The sequence below is a fragment of the Doryrhamphus excisus genome, chromosome 3 (assembly GCF_030265055.1).
Source record: "Doryrhamphus excisus isolate RoL2022-K1 chromosome 3, RoL_Dexc_1.0, whole genome shotgun sequence".
Classification (NCBI taxonomy): Eukaryota; Metazoa; Chordata; class Actinopteri; order Syngnathiformes; family Syngnathidae; genus Doryrhamphus; species Doryrhamphus excisus.
Genome location: NC_080468.1, coordinates 10,619,621 through 10,638,517, shown reverse-complemented (window position 1 = coordinate 10,638,517; position 18,897 = coordinate 10,619,621). Strand labels below are relative to the sequence as shown.

General features: G+C 40.6%; 2 protein-coding genes across 2 annotated transcripts; one reads left to right on the top strand and one right to left on the bottom strand.

Annotated features, from left to right (window-relative positions):
- The first annotated feature begins 116 nt into the window (after window positions 1-116).
- On the top strand, window positions 117-7,043 carry LOC131125750 (ras-related protein Rab-11B). The gene is made up of 5 exons (XM_058067588.1): window positions 117-318; window positions 3,086-3,281; window positions 5,443-5,636; window positions 5,957-6,037; window positions 6,419-7,043. The coding sequence occupies exons 1-5, from the start codon at window positions 279-281 to the stop codon at window positions 6,562-6,564; spliced, it is 657 nt and encodes a 218-aa protein (XP_057923571.1). The 5' UTR covers window positions 117-278; the 3' UTR covers window positions 6,565-7,043.
- A 1,732-nt stretch (window positions 7,044-8,775) lies between these two features.
- On the bottom strand, window positions 8,776-16,652 carry LOC131125749 (E3 ubiquitin-protein ligase MARCHF2-like). The gene is made up of 5 exons (XM_058067587.1): window positions 16,325-16,652; window positions 12,492-12,765; window positions 12,227-12,422; window positions 10,794-11,003; window positions 8,776-10,504 (listed from the first exon to the last, which is right to left on the bottom strand). The coding sequence occupies exons 2-5, from the start codon at window positions 12,674-12,676 to the stop codon at window positions 10,349-10,351; spliced, it is 747 nt and encodes a 248-aa protein (XP_057923570.1). The 5' UTR covers window positions 12,677-12,765; window positions 16,325-16,652; the 3' UTR covers window positions 8,776-10,348.
- Between the last annotated feature and the right edge of the window lie 2,245 nt (window positions 16,653-18,897).

Genomic DNA, 18,897 nt, shown 5'->3' with positions numbered 1-18,897 from the left:
AATGTTCGTTTCAGTCAGTATGACTGCGGTCTGAACCACCGTTGGAACGTCCATGGTAGCAGCGCCCCCCGGAGGAAGATATTCAAAGTGCAGGGACTCCTCCCTCTGCAGAGTTGAGAGCTTTGCCTTTCTGCAGCCAGCTCGCCCTGACAGCCAGCACTGGCGCAGAGTCTCACCGCCAACCGTTACCATATTTTTCTGCTTCTTTCCCCCATCTTTCCCACCCATACTTCACACATCATTCTGCGGGGACAAGCGTCGGAGTGGCCTCGTCTAGAATGGGCAACCGAGACGATGAATACGATTTCTTGTTCAAAGGTAAATGGGGGGGGGGGGGGGGGGGGGGGCGGTGATGACCGCATTTCTTCCTTCACCCCGGCTCACACTGTCATCGCATTGTAAATTCATATTATAGTTATCTGTGATGTCAGGTGATGATTGTCCAAACATTTGTTGATGTACAAGCGGCAAGATGGTGATCTTAATAACGCAGTCACTGCAACGTTTCAATGCCTGCAGCTATGCTTCTAGGTAGGATGCTACACCCTATATCTGTGCGTAGGCCTGTGGAACTTTGGTGCTATACCCATAAAAGAGCCATCATTGTGAATCTAGTCAAGCCCCCCCCCCCCCCCCCCCGCCCCCCCCCCCCCATCAGCTTCCTGATCTGACCAAAGTGCCTCTTGATCAGGTGAGGATGTTCCTCAGCCAGATGTTAAAAGGAGCCTCATGATTTAATGCATGATATGTGCTGATGGATCTGCTGTTTATCTTCTGGACTCAGCTGGATCCAGAATGCCTCTTTGATGGTGATATCAGCTCCCGTGGCACATTAACATCCTGGGGGGTGCAGGAGCCAAAAGGCCATTTAGATATAACAAAGTATCCTCTGTGGGATGAATAGTGCATCTGCCGGAGGCGAGGACTCCCTCTCTCCTGCTCTCCCCGAGCAGTTGTCCCGAGCCCCGCAGAAACAGGAAGGGCAAGGCGGCCTGAAACTGTCGATTCAGGTTTGGATGGAGCATGTTATCAGCTTCCTGCAGCCCAGACCAGAATGGTGTCAAAGTTTTCCTCTGTTTCCTTTGTGGAAGGAGCAACAAAAACAATAAGGCTCCACCTCTGCTGCTGCTGTACAGAGGAGCCCCCCCAACTCACACCCCCGCACCCTCCAGGCCTGTACTCACTCAGCTCTCTGACTCTTTCAAGACAACAACAGACCTTTGGACGCTACAGTGTAGCAGCCATCAGAACAAACACTAATTGTTCGCTGACTGCAATGATGGAATATTAATATGAACCCATGCCCAAGGCTATGTGCTTACATTTTAAATTAACTGCTTATTATTAACAGTTAACAGTATTATTGCACTCCTCATTGTCATTGTCTTTATGGGAGGTCCTGAAAAGATAGTTGAAGGGAGACTTTTTGGATAGAAATGAATAGAAATTCATGCACGTAATAAAGAATTTGAGTGAGGAGGAAGTGTTGGTCATCATGTTATTGACAACAGTGTGAGTCCCTCAAGAAAATGGCAGCTTTTTCATAAGTAAAAATAATATTTAGCAATTACTTGTCCAATAGCTTTACTGCCGAAAACCGATACACCGATATTGTCCAACTCTCAATTTCCGATAACAGTGTTGTTTGGTCTAGAGCAGGGGTCTCAAACACGCAGCCCGCGGTCCAAATGTGGCCCGCAGGACACTAGTTTGAGGCCCCCGCCTTGATATGAAAGATTAATGTTAGTGCGGCCCGCGCAAGTTTGATATGGATGCTGTATGGTATCATGTACCCAGAAAAATTATTACGTTTGATTAATGTTCATGTTAAAGGTTAAATAACTGTTAATAGTTATCCTCCCTATCCGTGTGGAAGTGGTACGTTTTTGGCTATTTAAGTTTAAAGGAAATAACTTGAAGGCTACCGTTTAGGTCGCTAGCTCTCTAGTTTGCGAGTTAGCATGTGTCTCAAGACCCTGCAGTTGCGCAATATGTTGTAAATAAAAAGAGTATAAATGTGACTATAGTCGTGTTTTGTCATGTCTACAGGGCTCTAATAATGCTTTGTTCATTTTAATCTGAAAAAATAATTTGTCTACCCACCAACTATATGTGGTTTCTTAAGTTTTTATTATTTGCCGTTTTATTATTATTATTATTATTATTATATTTATTACTGATTGATTGATTTTCTTTATTCTTGATTTGTTTATTTATTTATCATCTTATTTTGTGTAGAAAAATAAAAAGTAAGATATTTGAGAACAGTGGAATGTTTTATCAGAGCTTTTCTTGTAGAAAATCGGAACCAAAGCAAAGTTTATTCATTTTTCCGTTTTTTGTTGTTTTTTTTGGAAAACCTGATGCGGCCCAGCCTCACCCAGACCCTAGCTCCAGTGGCCCCCAGGTAAATTGAGTTTGAGACCCCTGGTCTAGAGACAGTGCCACTGAGGAAAAGACATAAAGCACAACTGGAGGTAGCAGAGATGAGGATGCTGAGGTTCTCATTGGGAATGACCAGGGTGGATAGGATCATGAACGATTACATCAGAGGGACATTACATGTTAGAGGCCTTGGAGATAAAGTCAGAGAGGCCGGACTGAGATGGTTGGGACGTGTCCAGAGGAGAGATAGTGAATATATTGGTAGAAGGAAGACCAAAGAGGATGTTTATGGATGTAGTGAAGGAGGACATGAGGGTAGTTGGTGTGAGAGAGACAGATGCAGAAGACAGGGTTGGATGGATGAGATTGATTTGCTGTGGTGACCCCTGAAGGGAAAAGCCGAAAGAGAAAGAAGATATCAGCTGATACCGATATGTGTAATATGACATTATCTCCTGTGGTGGAATGAAAACATAGGTGTTGTATACAGCATCGGTTTTCATGATCCGGTCCGATACCGATATCAACTGATATTGCATTTTTTTGCTGATATCATTGCGATAATTATCACTACCAATAATTATTGGACATCCCTACTTATTAGCATGAATCAAGATTTTTTTGTGCAACGCTACTATCTATCCATTGATCACCTTTGTGTATAGTACATGTATTACCATTCTCCTTCTCTTTTCTACAGTTGTGTTGATTGGGGATTCGGGTGTCGGAAAGAGCAACCTGCTCTCTCGATTCACAAGGAATGAGTTCAACCTGGAGAGCAAAAGCACCATTGGCGTGGAGTTTGCAACACGCAGCATTCAGGTGGATGGCAAGACGATAAAGGCACAGATCTGGGACACAGCGGGACAGGAACGCTACAGAGCCATCACGTCGGCGTGAGTCCATTTCTTCGCAGAGGAGATAGCCACATTGACAAAAACAACTCGGGAGGGGTGACAACACAGTAAAAGTAATGATTACACATATGGACAAATGTCACAAGAGCAAAACATTCTTGTAATGTACTGATTGTCTAGTACAGGGGTGCTCACACTTTTTCAGCATGCGAGCTACTTTTAAAATGACCGAGTCAAAATGATCTACCCACTACAAAAATGCAAAACATCTATTTATTTTCAAATGTATTGAGGATTATTTGTACGTACAATGTATGTTGATGTACCTTACATAACCAAATGAGCCAATATTGCAAAACACACATAATTAACTATTAACATTTTTGTAATTACCTCCACATTACACCACATTTCCCTTCTTTGGTACTGCGATGGTAGAATGGCATATGAGGCAAACGCACTTCGAAAAAGACATTGTGAAAAAAAAGTCCACCTCCCATTCCGTATGGAAGTGATATGTTTTTGCCTTTTTACTTGGTCCAGCTCTTCACTCATTTTAGTAACCATAAACTTTAGCGAGGGCTTGAAATCTGATGCAATTCGCCGACTAGCTTAGCACTTTGCATCGCTGTTTACGCATGAGCGGTGACCTAAAGGTCAAAATTCAGTTGTCATCTGACTGGTTGTCCTGTATGTCAATCAAGTAACGGGGATGGATGATAGGCTGACATCGTAAGTTCTGCTGCACTTAGACGTTGTTTGATTTGATTGGTCGCCCGAAGGGCAACATTCAGTTGTCATCTGAATGGCTGCCCTGTATATCAATCAAGTGACGGCATTGATGCGAGGATGATATTTTTTTAATGTCACGCCGCGATCGACCAGCGATCGACCAGTACCACCTCCGCGATCGACCGGTAGATCGCGATCGACTTAATGAGCACCCCTGGTCTAGTATTTTAATAAGGGAGGTGTATATTTGTAATATGACAGAATGCCAATTCCACTGCAAGAACATGAAAAATCAGTCCATCAGAAACTTCAATGTAGACTCCCATAATGCCGTACGACCACCACTTAAGCATTTTCAAACATAAAAATGACTAAATGAACTAAAATAAAAATACAGTATAGTACAGGTACAGGTACTTCAAAATGATGTGGCGGGCCACATCTGGCCCCCGGGCCTTGAGTTTGACACAGTTTAGTTTGACATGTAGGGCATTCAAAAGATGCATTCAAAGACATTGACATAGTATTGTACACGAGTCAGTAGGTGTCGGTAATGTTGCTGTAATGTTCGATGAGACACACAATCACCAGACTTGTTTGCCGGGACCACAGGCTTTTATTGCAGGTTTGAATTATTATTAATATTATTATTATATGATATAATATATTATTATTATAATATATTATTATTTAAAACACGCACAGCAAGCTGGAACCCAACTCTGAACCCGTGACGCCACTCACAGTGCTCCCCGAGGGAACACATTTATATCAACACACATGAACATGAGTCATATTTATGTCTTAAGTCGCTTATTTACATGATAGATAGATGCGTAATACAAGTATAGGTGTTTTAGTTCACGTCAAAGGGGCTCTAATAATGTTCTACTTTGCGTAAATTCACACATCATGGTCGCATTTGGAACCGATTAACTGTGATAGAAGAGGGATTACTGTATATAGGAAATAATTGTACAAATACAAATAAATTGAACCAAATATTTGCTGAAATGTAATTTTGAGTGACATTTTCCATTGCTGAAATATGAATATTTAACTCGCCTCAATGATCTGCAAGTAGCAGCCAAATATTTAAAGCTAATAGAGTGATGGTAAGCGGAGGTAGCAACAATAACAAAATATTTTTGTGGTACAAAGAAGTACTTGACTTATGCTGTACAGGGTCACACTGGAGTCTATTCCAGCAGGATTTGGCCGAGAGGCAGGGGTACGCCCTGGACCGGTCACCAGCCAATCACAGCACATACTGAAATTCACAGAGCCTGGAGCGGCATGTTTAAAATGCGCACAAGCAACAGGTGGACATGCAAACGCCACACAAAGATTGCAATCTGTATCTCTGGACTGTGAGGCAGATAAATGCATATGCTTTAAATTCATTTATACAAAGTATAAGTATATGTTGTTATCAGCTGTGATACCTAATGTGACTTGTTTATTTCAGTTACTACAGAGGAGCAGTGGGGGCGCTCCTAGTGTACGACATAGCCAAGCACCTGACCTATGAGAATGTGGAGCGTTGGCTGAAGGAGCTCAGGGACCACGCTGACAACAACATTGTCATCATGCTGGTCGGGAACAAAAGCGACTTGCGCCACCTCAGGGCCGTGCCTACAGACGAGGCCCGAGCCTTCGCAGGTAAAGCTTTTCCTTCTTTGAAGAAAAGAACTCAGGAAGCGCACATCTCGAGTGAACGTGATCAGCACATTCAAAGCTGCAGGGTCAGCAAGTATCAGTTTTAGCTGTGCAGACAAGAAATGGAGCTGCAGGTTTGGCAGCTACACAAGGAATAGACATCTCTTTGTACAACAAAGGTCATTGTATCAATATTTTAAGGTATCTACAACGATATACGTTATTATACTGTTTACTTTTTACATTCCAGACTCCCGCAAAGTAATGCAGTATAACAGTATAATTGATCATTACTATTGATGTATTTTCTCTTTACACCCCAGAAAAAAACAACTTGTCGTTCATTGAAACGTCAGCCTTGGACTCAACAAATGTTGAAGAAGCCTTTAAGAATATCCTTACAGGTGAGCTTTTTCGTTTTTCCACCTATGATGCTAATTTTTCAGCCCTTTGCATTGATTTGTGGACTTCTAGAGAGCAGCTACACACGATAACCGGCACAGAAAGCTTTCTAGATCTTCCAGAATCTGCACCTATTCGGTTGTTTTTTGGGGGATTTCGCGAAAACGGTCTGTTTTCATGTATTTGAGGCTCTCAAACCTCAATATCTGAAACTTTGACATGAGACTATAATGTGCAAACTATGTTTATAAAAGTATAATATGTCCACTTTAAATACCAATAAAAACTAATGTCTCCCATCACTTTTCAATGACACCGGGAGCTGCTGAGCATCATGAAGAAACCAACATTGTTTTTATCTCCTTTTGTGTGTTTAAAAACAGAAATCTACCGTATCGTATCGCAGAAACAGATTGCAGAGCGATCTGCCCACGACGAGTCCCCAGGAAACAATGTGGTTGACATCAGTGTGCCCCCAACCACGGACGGCCAGAGGGGGAGCAAGCTGCAGTGCTGTCAGAACCTGTAACATATGGCAACTGTGCATCACACCTTTAAAGTGGATTATGAATTGGAATCCAGTGCTGATATGCTTGTGTCTGCCTGGGAGGGGCACCGTAGTCTGAATCAGCGCTTTGTAGATCCGGGAAACCGGTTCATGATGCCACAGAAGGAATTGATTTCAAGTAGTAATCTGACCCAGTTTCAGCCTGCTACAATCTAGTGCAAAAACTGGACTGCTGCTACAACACAAGTAACTGTGACTTAGCAATGATTGTGTAGTAAAGTCAACAGTACAGTCTCTCCGCTTGATAAGTTTGAGTAGTACCAGCAATCCTGTTTTTGGACTCCACTCCTTGTTCACTCATCATCTCAAAAAGTGGTAGTAATGCTGCTGATGCTTATTTCCTGTAAAATATATTGGGTTTTTTTTTTGTTTATTTTGATAGCGTGTCTGCTCACATACATTATATTAATGCCATGAAAATAAATTTTACAGTATTATGAGGCTGTGTATGTTGTTGTATGGGTAAACATTCAAATCAATAGTGGACATGTACATTTTGTTTGCACGCTGCAATTACAAACACGAGGTTAAGTTAAACATGTACAGTGAAGAAAATAAGTATTTGAACACCCTGCTATTTTGCTATTTCTCCCACTTAGAAATCATGGAGGGGTCTGAAATTTTCATCGTAGGTGCATGTCCACTGTGAGAGAGATAAACTAAAAAGAAAAATCCAGAAATCACAATGCATGATTTTTTAACAATTTATTTGTGTGATACAGCTGCAAATAAGTATTTGAACACCTGTGTATCATCTAGAATTCTGACCCTGAAAGACCTGTTAGTCTGCCCATTAGAAGTCCACCTGCACTCCATGTATCATCCTGAATCAGATGCACCTGTTTGAGGTCGTTAGCTGCATAAAGACACCTGTCCACCCCATACAATCAGTAAGACTTTAACTTGTAACATGGCGAAGACCAAAGAGCTGTCCAAAGACACCAGAGACAAAATTGTACACCTCCACAAGGCTGGAAAGGGCTACGGAGCAATTACCAAGCAGCTTGGTGAAAAAAGGTCCACTGTTGGAGCTATCATTAGAAAATGGAAGAAGCTAAACATGACGGTCAATCTCAATCGGAGTGGAGCCCCATGCAAGATATCACCTCGTGGGGTCTCAATGATTCTAAGAAAGGTGAGGAATCAGCCCAGAACTACACGACAGGACTTGGTCAATGACCTGAAAAGAGCTGGGACCACCGTTTCCAAGGTTACTGTAGGTAATACACTAAGACGTCATGATGTGAAATCATGCATGGCACGAAAGGTTCCCCTGCTTAAACCAGCACATGTCAAGGCCCGTCTTAAGTTTGCATATGACCATTTGGATGATACAGAGGAGTCATGGGAGAAAGTTTTATGGTCAGATGAGACCAAAATAGAACTTTTTGGTCATAATTCCAATAAGCGTGTTTGGAGGAAGAAGAATGAAGAGTACAATCCGAAGAACACCATCCCTACTGTGAAGCATGGGGGTGGTAGCATCATGCTTTGGGGGTGTTTTTCTGCACATGGGACAGGACGAGTGCACTGCATTAAAGAGAGGATGACTGGGGCCGTGTATTGTGAGATTTTGGGGAACAACCTCCTTCCCTCTGTCAGAGCATTGAAGATGGGTCGTGGCTGGGTCTTCCAACACGACAACGACCCGAAGCACACAGCCAGGAAAACCAAGGAGTGGCTCCGTAAGAAGCATATCAAGGTTCTAGCATGGCCCAGCCAGTCTCCAGACCTGAACCCAATCGAAAATCTTTGGAGGGAGCTCAAACTCCGTGTTTCTCAGCGACAGCCCAGAAACCTGACTGATCTAGAGAAGATCTGTGTGGAGGAGTGGGCCAAGATCCCTCCTGCAGTGTGTGCAAACCTGGTGAAAAACTACAGGAAACGTTTGACCTCTGTAATAGCAAACAAAGGCTACTGTACCAAATATTAACATTCATTTTCTCAGGTGTTCAAATACTTATTTGCAGCTGTATCACACAAATAAATTGTTAAAAAATCATGCATTGTGATTTCTGGATTTTTCTTTTTAGTTTATCTCTCTCACAGTGGACATGCACCTACGATGAAAATTTCAGACCCCTCCATGATTTCTAAGTGGGAGAAATAGCAAAATGGCAGGGTGTTCAAATACTTATTTTCTTCACTGTAAAACCAACAAGCTGGAAACAGTTTTCACATGGACAAGTCTGGGAGTCCCTCCAAATTTATTGCACAATAAACCAACTTTCCACGCAGCAGGAAGACTACGGTGACAAGAAATACTGGCTGCTGCTTACACTGATTGACATTACTTTGTTGCACCCTTACCGGGTATCTGTAAGCACTGGTAGTTTTTTGAAATCTGACATTTTTTACCAGTATTTGCGATGTAGCTCATTTTAATGAATGGTGCTTACACAAGTAAAACCACAGCTAATTCTCTTAAGACAATAGCTCAAAGTGCACCCGAGTGTTAAAAGTACTCTTTACGTACATGGATGCAGTATTACTGCGGTGCTGTTGGAATGGGTGGAGTTGGTGTTATCTACATGAGACAATTGCAGTCCAGATGTTAAGTCTCACTTGGAAAATGTTAAATGGTTGTAGGTGTCAATAAGACTTGTATTAACATGACATTTATGAATATACATCCATTCAACATGTGGACCTGTAAGGTGAGCAAAATGTTGTAATGTGGGCAATTAATGGCAAGAAACAGTCCTTAGTATGTTAAATAAAATATGCTGAACAGGCGCTTGGGGAAGTTTGGTACAAAACATCCAGGGTGGAGGAGTAACAGTTTACCAACCAATGCATTGGAAAACTACTTATTGACGGTCATATATACAGTACGTTTGGGGTTTGGGACAGGTTTACAAAATCTGTAGGAAAAAAACACAAGAGGGTGTCTGCCTGCAGTCCTGACCTCGTCCCCTAAGCAACAACTGACGCTATTCACGTCTCAAAATCGCATCTACAGAGATGACATACTGTTTCACACCATAAAACTGAATGGGACATAATGATCTCTCATTTGGTTTCTTCCATCCTAAAACCTCTTAAGAAATGGAAACATTCAAGTGGTAAAGGCCTTGCTGTCCCAACGTTTTCCTTTTTTTTTTTTTTAAATACATAGCAAGAAAGAATCAACACATACTGGAACACAGAGGTTCAACTGGAGAGTAAAAATACAACTTGCGAGGTGAAACCTCAACTGTGTGTTTAGGCGATACAGGGCATAGATTATCTACTAATAGATTAAATTTAGCATACTGAAAGTTAGTAGTATACTCTTCCAAGCTTAAGTTTAAGTTTGCCCCTTGTTTCAAAACAGCTAAATACATAGTGAAGGTGCATGTGGGGAATTCTAGGTAGTGAATATGATATACTGCTGTAGCATGCTTGTCAGTTATATCCTGCTACAATAGCTTGTGTCTTAGTATTTCATACCTTAAGTCCTAAATCCATCTTCACGTTCAGCTGTTCATTTCTCAGCACCAGCTGTCCACAGACGAGACTTTATCAAAATCAATTGTGACTCTGGCACGAGTTCGTCTGAAAACCACATTTGTGGCCAGCCAATACTGTTGAAGTTTACATCAAGTGCTTCAATACAAGAAAACAAGAGGGAGAAAGCAGTCCTCGCCCTTTCTCAGAATGGTCCATCTGAAGTGCAAAGGTTCATTAATATGATTTTTTTTGTTGTTTAGTGAGTGCTTCGGCTGGCTTTATTTTAAATATTTCCCTCGCCGCTGCTCTGCACTCATACGATGGTCTCGTCAGTCACTTTCTTTGTCGACTTGGTCGGTACGGAACTTTGGGTGGTGTGTGCGCCTTTCATGTCAGGCATGAGCAGGCGCACTTTCTGATTGGTTCTCCTCCACTCTGAGTATAGCTGGCAATGATACCGAAAGGACACCTGGCAGAGGTGAAAGACGACAGTTAAAAAAAAGGGGTAATAACATATTTGCAAAAATGTTTTTGGAATTGTGGTCAGATGCAAATTTTTCACTGAAAAATTTAAATTGAAAAATATTTAAGAATCTGAATCCTTTTGAATGCTTTCCATTTGAAGGCATTTTCCACACCTCTACATAAAAAAAGACTAAATGTTAAGTTTAAGCATATTACTGTTTATATTTGAAAATATTCATTTATTTCAATAGTTCTATCAAAAAAGTGAAACTGTGAATAATCTCATATATTACCAGCGTCCAGAGGATGTAGATAGTGAAGAGGGCGATGGTAAGTGCAATGAGGCCGACGGCCTCCAGTCTGCTCTTGAGCTGCAAGTGGTCCTGGGCACCCCTCAGACACAGCCAGCCAGAGATGGCTGCCAGGGGCGTGATGAGAAGAAAACAGGCCATGTCGCACAGCAGCGTTCTCTTCTCGCTGCGGGGGCCCGGGTCCTTCAGCCACTGAGTAAAAGTAAAATCAGGAGGCCATTGGTTAACGAGGTTGAGCGTGATCCATAACACTGACTTTTATTGGTAAATGAGAGCTGATGAAAAATTTTCATCACACGTCAACATCTCTGTCAATGTAAACAAGCACATGAGGACGTGGGTGGGCAATGCAGGGACATATTGGGACGATGACGACATCATGGGGGATATTTTCAGCCAAAATTGCAAGCGATTGCAGAGATTGGTCGAAGCTGCATGAACTGCTGAGATTGCAACATCATCAAATGCTGGAGGGACTGATTAACGCCTCGTCTATTTTTTCAATATATTTTTTTCAGATATATTTCACAATATTATATTTTGCAAAACACAATGTTGTAGACAGTCAGGTCAGTGTTATCATTTTGCAATGGAACCTTAGTGTTATTAATTCATTTCAGATGGTCGTACCCCAACCTAAACGACGCTAACCAAAAGAATTTCTCCCATAAGGAATAATGCAAATCCAATTAATTTGTTCCAGAAAGCAAAAAAAAAAACCCTCATTTTAATAGTTTTACATTTATATTTTAACATGGAATACATATAAATGATGAATGAACAGGATAAACAAACATTTAAGGTTACTTTTACCTTCACTGGCGACAGATTCTTGATGTGACTGTACCTTACAACGCCATGTGGCAGCACCTTCCTCTTCAACACCACCTTCCTGTTTTGCCATGAGTTATTTCTTGAATTCAATAGTGTTTCTCACCTCAATAACTCAAAATAGACCCAAAGAAAGTGAAAGAAATTAATGAAATGACTTGATGACAAAACAGGAAGATGGTGTCCCACTGCTGTATTGTGTCTTTGGGAACGGTCACATCTTCAATGAAAATAAAAGTAACCTTAAATGTTCATTTATACCTTTCATTTATATGTATTTAGAATTGTTTTATGCATGTACTGTATCACGCAGCTGACTTCCACTTCCTGTTCCATTTAGTTTTTGGATGCTAACAAGAATGTTTAGTGATAAAAAAACACATTAAAAACACAGTTGGCCTGAGTGAATTAAGAACACAACAAGACATCTGCCATATTGTACCCCAATCAGAGAATGCATGCAAAGCAAGGCAAAATTGTGCGCACATTTTCGACCGTAATAGAAAAACACGCTAACCGGGGCAGGTGCAAACCACGGCTAACTCAGTAGTTTAAAAACAACAATTAAATTGTACCCTTCTGACCTGCGTGAGGGGTTGTGGCCTCCGCTCAATGGTGAACTCGGTGTGACAGAGTTCACAGTAGCTGGTGTTGGAAGATGACAGCCATTTCTCCAAGCAGCTCTTGTGCACTTTGCCCAGCGTTCCAGTACATTCGCATGGAGAGAGCAGCGTCTCCCCTCCACCTCCCTCATGGCAAATCCGGCACATGCCTACATCACTGAGGACATAATGAACAATGATTACCATAACTAATATGTTCATAAGGTCACAATGTTCCTCCTCTTACCTTTGCAGGCTCACAGCTTTAACAATGGTGGAGAGCGGGCGGCCATCTTTAGCCGTAACCTTGGCGATAAACTGGGCCTGTGCAGTGGAATCAGATTCCTCTGAATCTTTAGATGAGTTGGATTCAGTGTTCCCTGAGTAATCACAGAGGGAGCCGGGTAGGTGGCAGCACCCCGATGAAGACATGGCTCTGCAAGTGAAGACAATAGAGAAGACAACTTCTCAAGAAGGTCTGAGAAGGTCGAAAGCCTGATTTGCTTCTCTTCTCTGTCCACCTGCAGAGATAAGACACAAATGACAAGAGAATATGAAACAATTATTTTAAAAAATTATGTTGAAAGCTTGAACCTAACACCATTACTTTAAATTAAACTACCATAAATTTGCACTCAGCAAATTCAGTAGCAAAAACTCTTTTATAAACCACATTGGTGCAAAAGCCGTATGTCTGTGAGGACCAGTCAGCTTTTCATTTGTCGGGAGCCAGTCATGGGCTATGAAAAAAATTCACAAAGAGCTTGTGAACCTCTTGGAAAATGTTGGAGGTCATTACTCATTATTAACAGCCTGACTCTCGGTCTCATCATTAAACTTATAAAGCAACTTAACACTCATGTGTTGTATCTCAGAATATAAAACCATGTATCAATATGAGTTTAATATGATAATAAAAATGATTTTTTGAGTTGTCTCATAATGCATGTTGTTTGAGACAACGATTTCCTTGTAGAAGCACAGGAAGCATAGATTATGGTGCTGCAACGCTGCTTCTGTCCACCAGAGAGACCCAGAGGACCCAGAGTCTAAAGCCCAAAGTTAAACTGACTTTACACCTTATGGAAAAACTTTAAAATATATTTTTTACTTTTTAAATAACATTGATACATGTGTGAATATTATCATGTACACATTTTTAATGTTAAGCTGTTGTGTGATGAATTCAGTGTTAGAAAGTGTTTGACATTTGGCATCGTGATTCAGACTTTTGTTGTTATACTGGTATATACTGACCTGTGATTTTCAATGCGTTACAAGCTTGTTGACTCCTGCCAAACAAAGAGCTAACATATCCTCACTTGCGAGCGGCACAGTAAATAATAAGCAGTTCTGAAGTAAAGGAAATGTCACAAGATTAGACAACTGTCGAACCGCACTTTCTAATTTTGTCAGTAAAGGAGTTGATAATAAATTAATGAAACCTTTGGAGGCCTACTTGAAAAGAGTGGTAACATAGGCACTCAGAGTTCTGGATCTCTGGAGAACTGGGATGAGAGGATGCTCCATCCACCTCGCCTTCCCGAGGTGGCGTACTTATTGTCAGAGGCACCACTGGAGCCTTGGAGCTCAGAAGCTGGACGTGAGGGCGCAATGCCTGCTACGTGCAGACAATCTTGGCACACATCGGTAGTGGAAATGCAGGGCTCTACATTAAAAACCAAAATGACTTGCCCATGGGGAATCCTTAAGGTGAGAACTACTTGCCCGAACTTGCCCCATGTAAAATGAAAAGACTGCCATATTGATATAATGTAATTTTTTGTGGCATCACATGAGAATCTCAAATAAAGATGAAATGAGAGTACTACCATACTACCTTACACATGGTAGTCGTAGTAAGCAGTGATATTTATAAGTTGTGCACCACAATGAAACATTATTGAATAGACACATTTGTGTACTAGTAAAGTGTTTTTAATCCAGAAAAAAAGCTCAATGGTCAAACAATAATTTGTGAAGCAAAGGTGAGAAAAATCCACAGAGAAATGGAAGCGCTAGATTTTGTAGCTTGTGCAAAATCAGCACTTGGTATTGGATCTAATCGGTGGTGTTTCATTGTGACCACTACAAATTGTCACAGCAATATGATTCACTCACCTGTGCCATCATTTGATTTGCTGCCGCTAATAAAACACTTCTTTAGGAGGCACTGGTTCATCACTTTTTGCTGTTTCCTTCAGAATTAGACGATGTTGGCAGCGCCGCCATGACGGATGTTTTCGTAGTCAAACGATCGCTGATTGGTTGATCGCAAACAACGGGTGTGGGTAAAACGCGGACTGTGGATTACGGACCGCGGTCTAAATAAACGATTCTGATGGGTCCATTTCAAGATTTGCAAGGATTGGTTTGCAAATTACCACCGGAATTACGCAGTCCGTGTTTTACCAACACCCAACAAGAACCGCTTTAAAAAAAACTATTGGCAGTATGGCATGCCAAAGTGCACTTGCCCCACGGGAATATCACTGATTGGATTTACTTGCCCGAATTTTGTTTTAACTTGCCCCGGGCCATCGGTACATCGTTATTGTCGAGCCCTGAAATGTGTTTTTTTTTGCAGGACTACCTGTTTTTAACAACACACGGGTAAGACCCACCAATTGTGGGACGCTCCCTCTATGCACACTCTATAATGCTACACACACAACCGTTTACTTACACAAATAAAGACGGTGCTAACAGTGAACATTCTGCAGAGTTCTGCAGAGTGGGGAGGAGCGCAGGGGGTACCCTGGTACCTCCATATAAGGACGTCTTCACTGTGACATCACATCTCAGTTAGCCAGTGTTAGAAAAAAAACTCTCTGAAACCGAGCATTCAGAGCCATCCCAAACTTCTTTCAGGGCTCACTTCCAAATGCGCAAACCTCATTATCTGAAACTTTGGCATCATTTGAAACGAGAATACAACATTATAACTACATATATAGGTCAGAAAAGTGAGAAAAGCATAATAAGTCCCCTTTCATGTCTTGACACCTCGTCACTTCACGCTTTGACTTTCGCAGTTCTGCTCTTTCACTGTTTTTCTAAATATATTAATCTAAAAAAATAATGAAAATGAAATCAACATTTCACGTTTGACTATGGACAATTATTAGTCAGGAATATGACTACTTAGGCTAAGTTGACATGTTTTTGGACAAAACTACGGTTGTAGGTCTATGACTATAAGACTATGTCTTATCTCTTGTTTTCTGTTGTTATGTCTGCTATATCAGTGTATTAGTTCATGTCTAGAGGGCTGTAATAGTTCTAACAATAATAATAGAAGACCATCTATGGTCTTAACTATGAAAATATTACAATTATAAATAAGGAACCCTACTATGTGGAATTTGCTTATGGCTGTCGGGTCTGGAACCAGTTAAATGAGGGACTGTATATATAGTTCTAATAATGTATGCATCAATCTTATTTTAACAACATATCTTCCTTTATCATTGCACCAAGATAATAAGCCATATCCACCATTTATTTATTTATTTATTGTGTTTTCATGTAATTGTTTCCTTCAGCTTCTAATCATTCATTTATCCTTCATTACTTTTGCAAGATAACCCAGCATGCACCAGCAACAAAAGACTCGAGCAATGCATGTTTACAGCAACATGCAGCATGTCGCTGAGGCTTTAAATGTGAATGTACAAATACCACATACCATTGTTGGTATGACAAGTAAATGTCAGCAGGGCCAAAATGTTACTATAAATTACATTAACGTGGAAAAAGCTCGCATTCAAATCCACTTAATAAATAGTAATTGCCGCTCACCAACAAGTATATTTCGTTGAAACGTTGAGACGTTATTGTAGTACATACACATACACAACATATGTATGTATGTGAGCTGTCAAAATGTAGTTTTTAAAAGGGCCGCTGTTTGGGTGACAGCCAAAGATTGACAAAACATGAACGCCAGGGTAATCAACTAACGACAAAGGCTAACATCAAAACCACTTCTCGCAGCAGAAGAGCAATCGGACGACAAGCTAATATTTAACGTTCACCAAGAAACAATGAAACACAGACAGATAATCTAAAATCACTCACCCAAAAGCCTCTCTTTTGTCGCTCGGCCTTGGCTCTTGTGTTGCAGCAGACTACAGGAGCTAACTGGTCAGCCCTAGCTGCAAACTATGACATTGACAGCGAACCAAACACCGTTACGACTAAGGAACATAAATGACATTCGCTGCGACTTCTCCATCGTTTGTGTCGCGGTTGGCCTGTGTGGTTGTATTTGGAAACGCCAAAAGAAGCGTTTGTTTCTCACGGGATTAACAGACAACGCTAGCGGAGCTAGCAAGCTAGCATCAGGCTAACATCGGGCAAGCCTCAGCATCCTCAGCTGTGCTAACTGGTCACGTGACCAGTACGCTGCCTTCGATGTCACTCGTGAAGGTGGGACAATAAAAACGTCTTCGATTATTTTTCTGTTTTTAATTAAAAGTGATATTCGTCGTCTCTGTGACAGCAGACGATCAAAGCAACTTGTCAGACTTAATGATATCATGTAGCTTTAGTCATCCCAAATCGCATCAGTACACAACTAGAAAACAATTGGAAGCTAATAACGTTTACATTTTCCAACATGAAATATTAAAAAAAATGCAGCATAGCGAAATCCACAGAAGAAAACATCTGACATCCTCCCTATTTAAATACTAATCGAATCAAATTCCCAAATTAATTCAGTCACATCTGCCACATTATCGCTGCATGCCCATACGTTTTTATTACTTTTATTTTCTTTTTAACCCAAACACCCATAAAATTCCATTCCCGCTGATCCGCTCACAATAGAGCGAAAAACTGTGTTCAAGGACAAACCTGCGTGTGCATGCATGCATGTAAGCATGCGTCTGAACGTGCTTCCCATTAGTCATCCCACTCTTCTGCTTGGTCAAAGTTCAACAGGAATCATGAGATAACCTTTCTGTGGAATATCATGAGACATCTGTTAGTGGTCTTCATGGAGTGAAACACAGCACAATTTACATGAAGTATTTATAAAATACACTACCATAAGTACAAATGCATGTACTTATTTCATAATACAGCTGTCATTTGGAATTCTATCACCTCAAACGTTTTGATTTACACAAAAAACAGCCATTTTAAGATATGCTCTTAATCATGATGCCCAAGAATGACACAACATTCTTCCACTCTTGTGCAGCGATATGGTGCTGGCTGTGTCTTTATATTTACAAAAGGGGATTGTATATGGTTTGTGGCAATTTTTACAACACTAACTGTAGCAGAAATGCAGGCAGACATAACATACACTACATGTTGCTTGATGGAAATTGATTTAATTTATTCAAAATATAGCAGAATATAACGGGGGTCTGGAGATTTGGCCAAAGACAGACTGATTGCATAACTTGTTCACAAAGTTGACTTTTCAGTAATTGTTTAATTCCCTTGCTGCATCTTCATCTTGTGGTCTTTAAAATAGAGTTCTCATGAGAAGCACAGGAAGGCAGTAAATCAATTTGGGGTGCCCTGACATAACTCCGCTTCCTACCTCACACTACAGCCGCTCTTCTTATTACCACTTTTGAATTAGATGACAGTTTTAAGATAAAGGCATGTGTTTGTGATAAGACATTTCATGCCACACTTTCTTGGTGGTAGCGATGGATTACTTTCAACTTTTACTAACCAACTACTAACCAACAAATCTGACCATTTTGAGATTTTACTATTTATAATAAGATTATGATATGTACCCAGTGAAAAATATAAACAGAGGTGGTAGTGTGCAATGACTTTTGCAATCATTTGCATACAGGGAATGTCACAAATGATCCGTTTCCCACTATACATCTGTCAGCATCCAATCAAGAACTTCCTATCATGAGACTAACATAACATTTGTAATTTAACATGACATGAAAGAATGTGAACACTGAAAACGTGCACATGACTCCAACTGGCGATATTCCGCTGTCAATTACCAAACTGTGGGTCCATTCAGTGGCATTATTGAATCAACAGCTGGCAATTCTCAGCGCGAGTCTGTCAGCTGATGTGAAGCAGCTGTCTGAAAATGTTGAAATTGTTGATTGTTAAACATAACACAGAAATTCATCATGTCATGAAAAGTCAGATAGGGTAAAACCCAATAAAGCGCATGTGTGGCTGCAAGATTGAGGAGAAATTGTTGAGTTACTTTGCATGATGAATACTTTGCATATTTCATATTTTTATCAGAAGATAGAAGAGGTAATCAAATGTTTATAAAAATGTGTTATTATTAAACAATGTCAATAAATGAACATGTTTGCTGTTTTACAGTATACTGTTTGGAATGAAAATTACATTGTCATGGCAATGGTGATTTCCAACATAGATAACAAGGTTATAAGTATTACATAGTCACAGTTGTGCAGCTTGATATGTTTGAAAAGGAGTAGGGAGAAGCAAAGCTAACTCACTTTGTGTACAATCTTACCATATTTAATAGTAAATGAAAAAAGTAGTGTGATTGTCAATATATATAGTTAGAATATATCAATAAAGGAGTAATGCTGACAGAAACATTGTTTCATTATTCATTTAAATACATTGTTTGAGTTCTTTCCTCAACCCGTTCCATTTTTGGATTCCAAATACAG

Bases quoted from the DNA above. Each gene is read 5' to 3' on its own strand.
- LOC131125750 (XM_058067588.1), top strand. From the start codon at position 279: ATGGGCAACCGAGACGATGAATACGATTTCTTGTTCAAAG. The intron at 5,637-5,956 runs GTAAAGCTTTTC...TTTACACCCCAG, and splicing joins CGAGGCCCGAGCCTTCGCAG to AAAAAAACAACTTGTCGTTC. The intron at 6,038-6,418 runs GTGAGCTTTTTC...GTTTAAAAACAG, and splicing joins CTTTAAGAATATCCTTACAG to AAATCTACCGTATCGTATCG.
- LOC131125749 (XM_058067587.1), bottom strand. From the start codon at position 12,676: ATGTCTTCATCGGGGTGCTGCCACCTACCCGGCTCCCTCTGTGATTAC. The intron at 12,423-12,491 runs GTAAGAGGAGGA...TTATGTCCTCAG, and splicing joins AAAGCTGTGAGCCTGCAAAG to TGATGTAGGCATGTGCCGGA. The intron at 10,505-10,793 runs GTAATATATGAG...CACCTCTGCCAG, and splicing joins TCTACATCCTCTGGACGCTG to GTGTCCTTTCGGTATCATTG.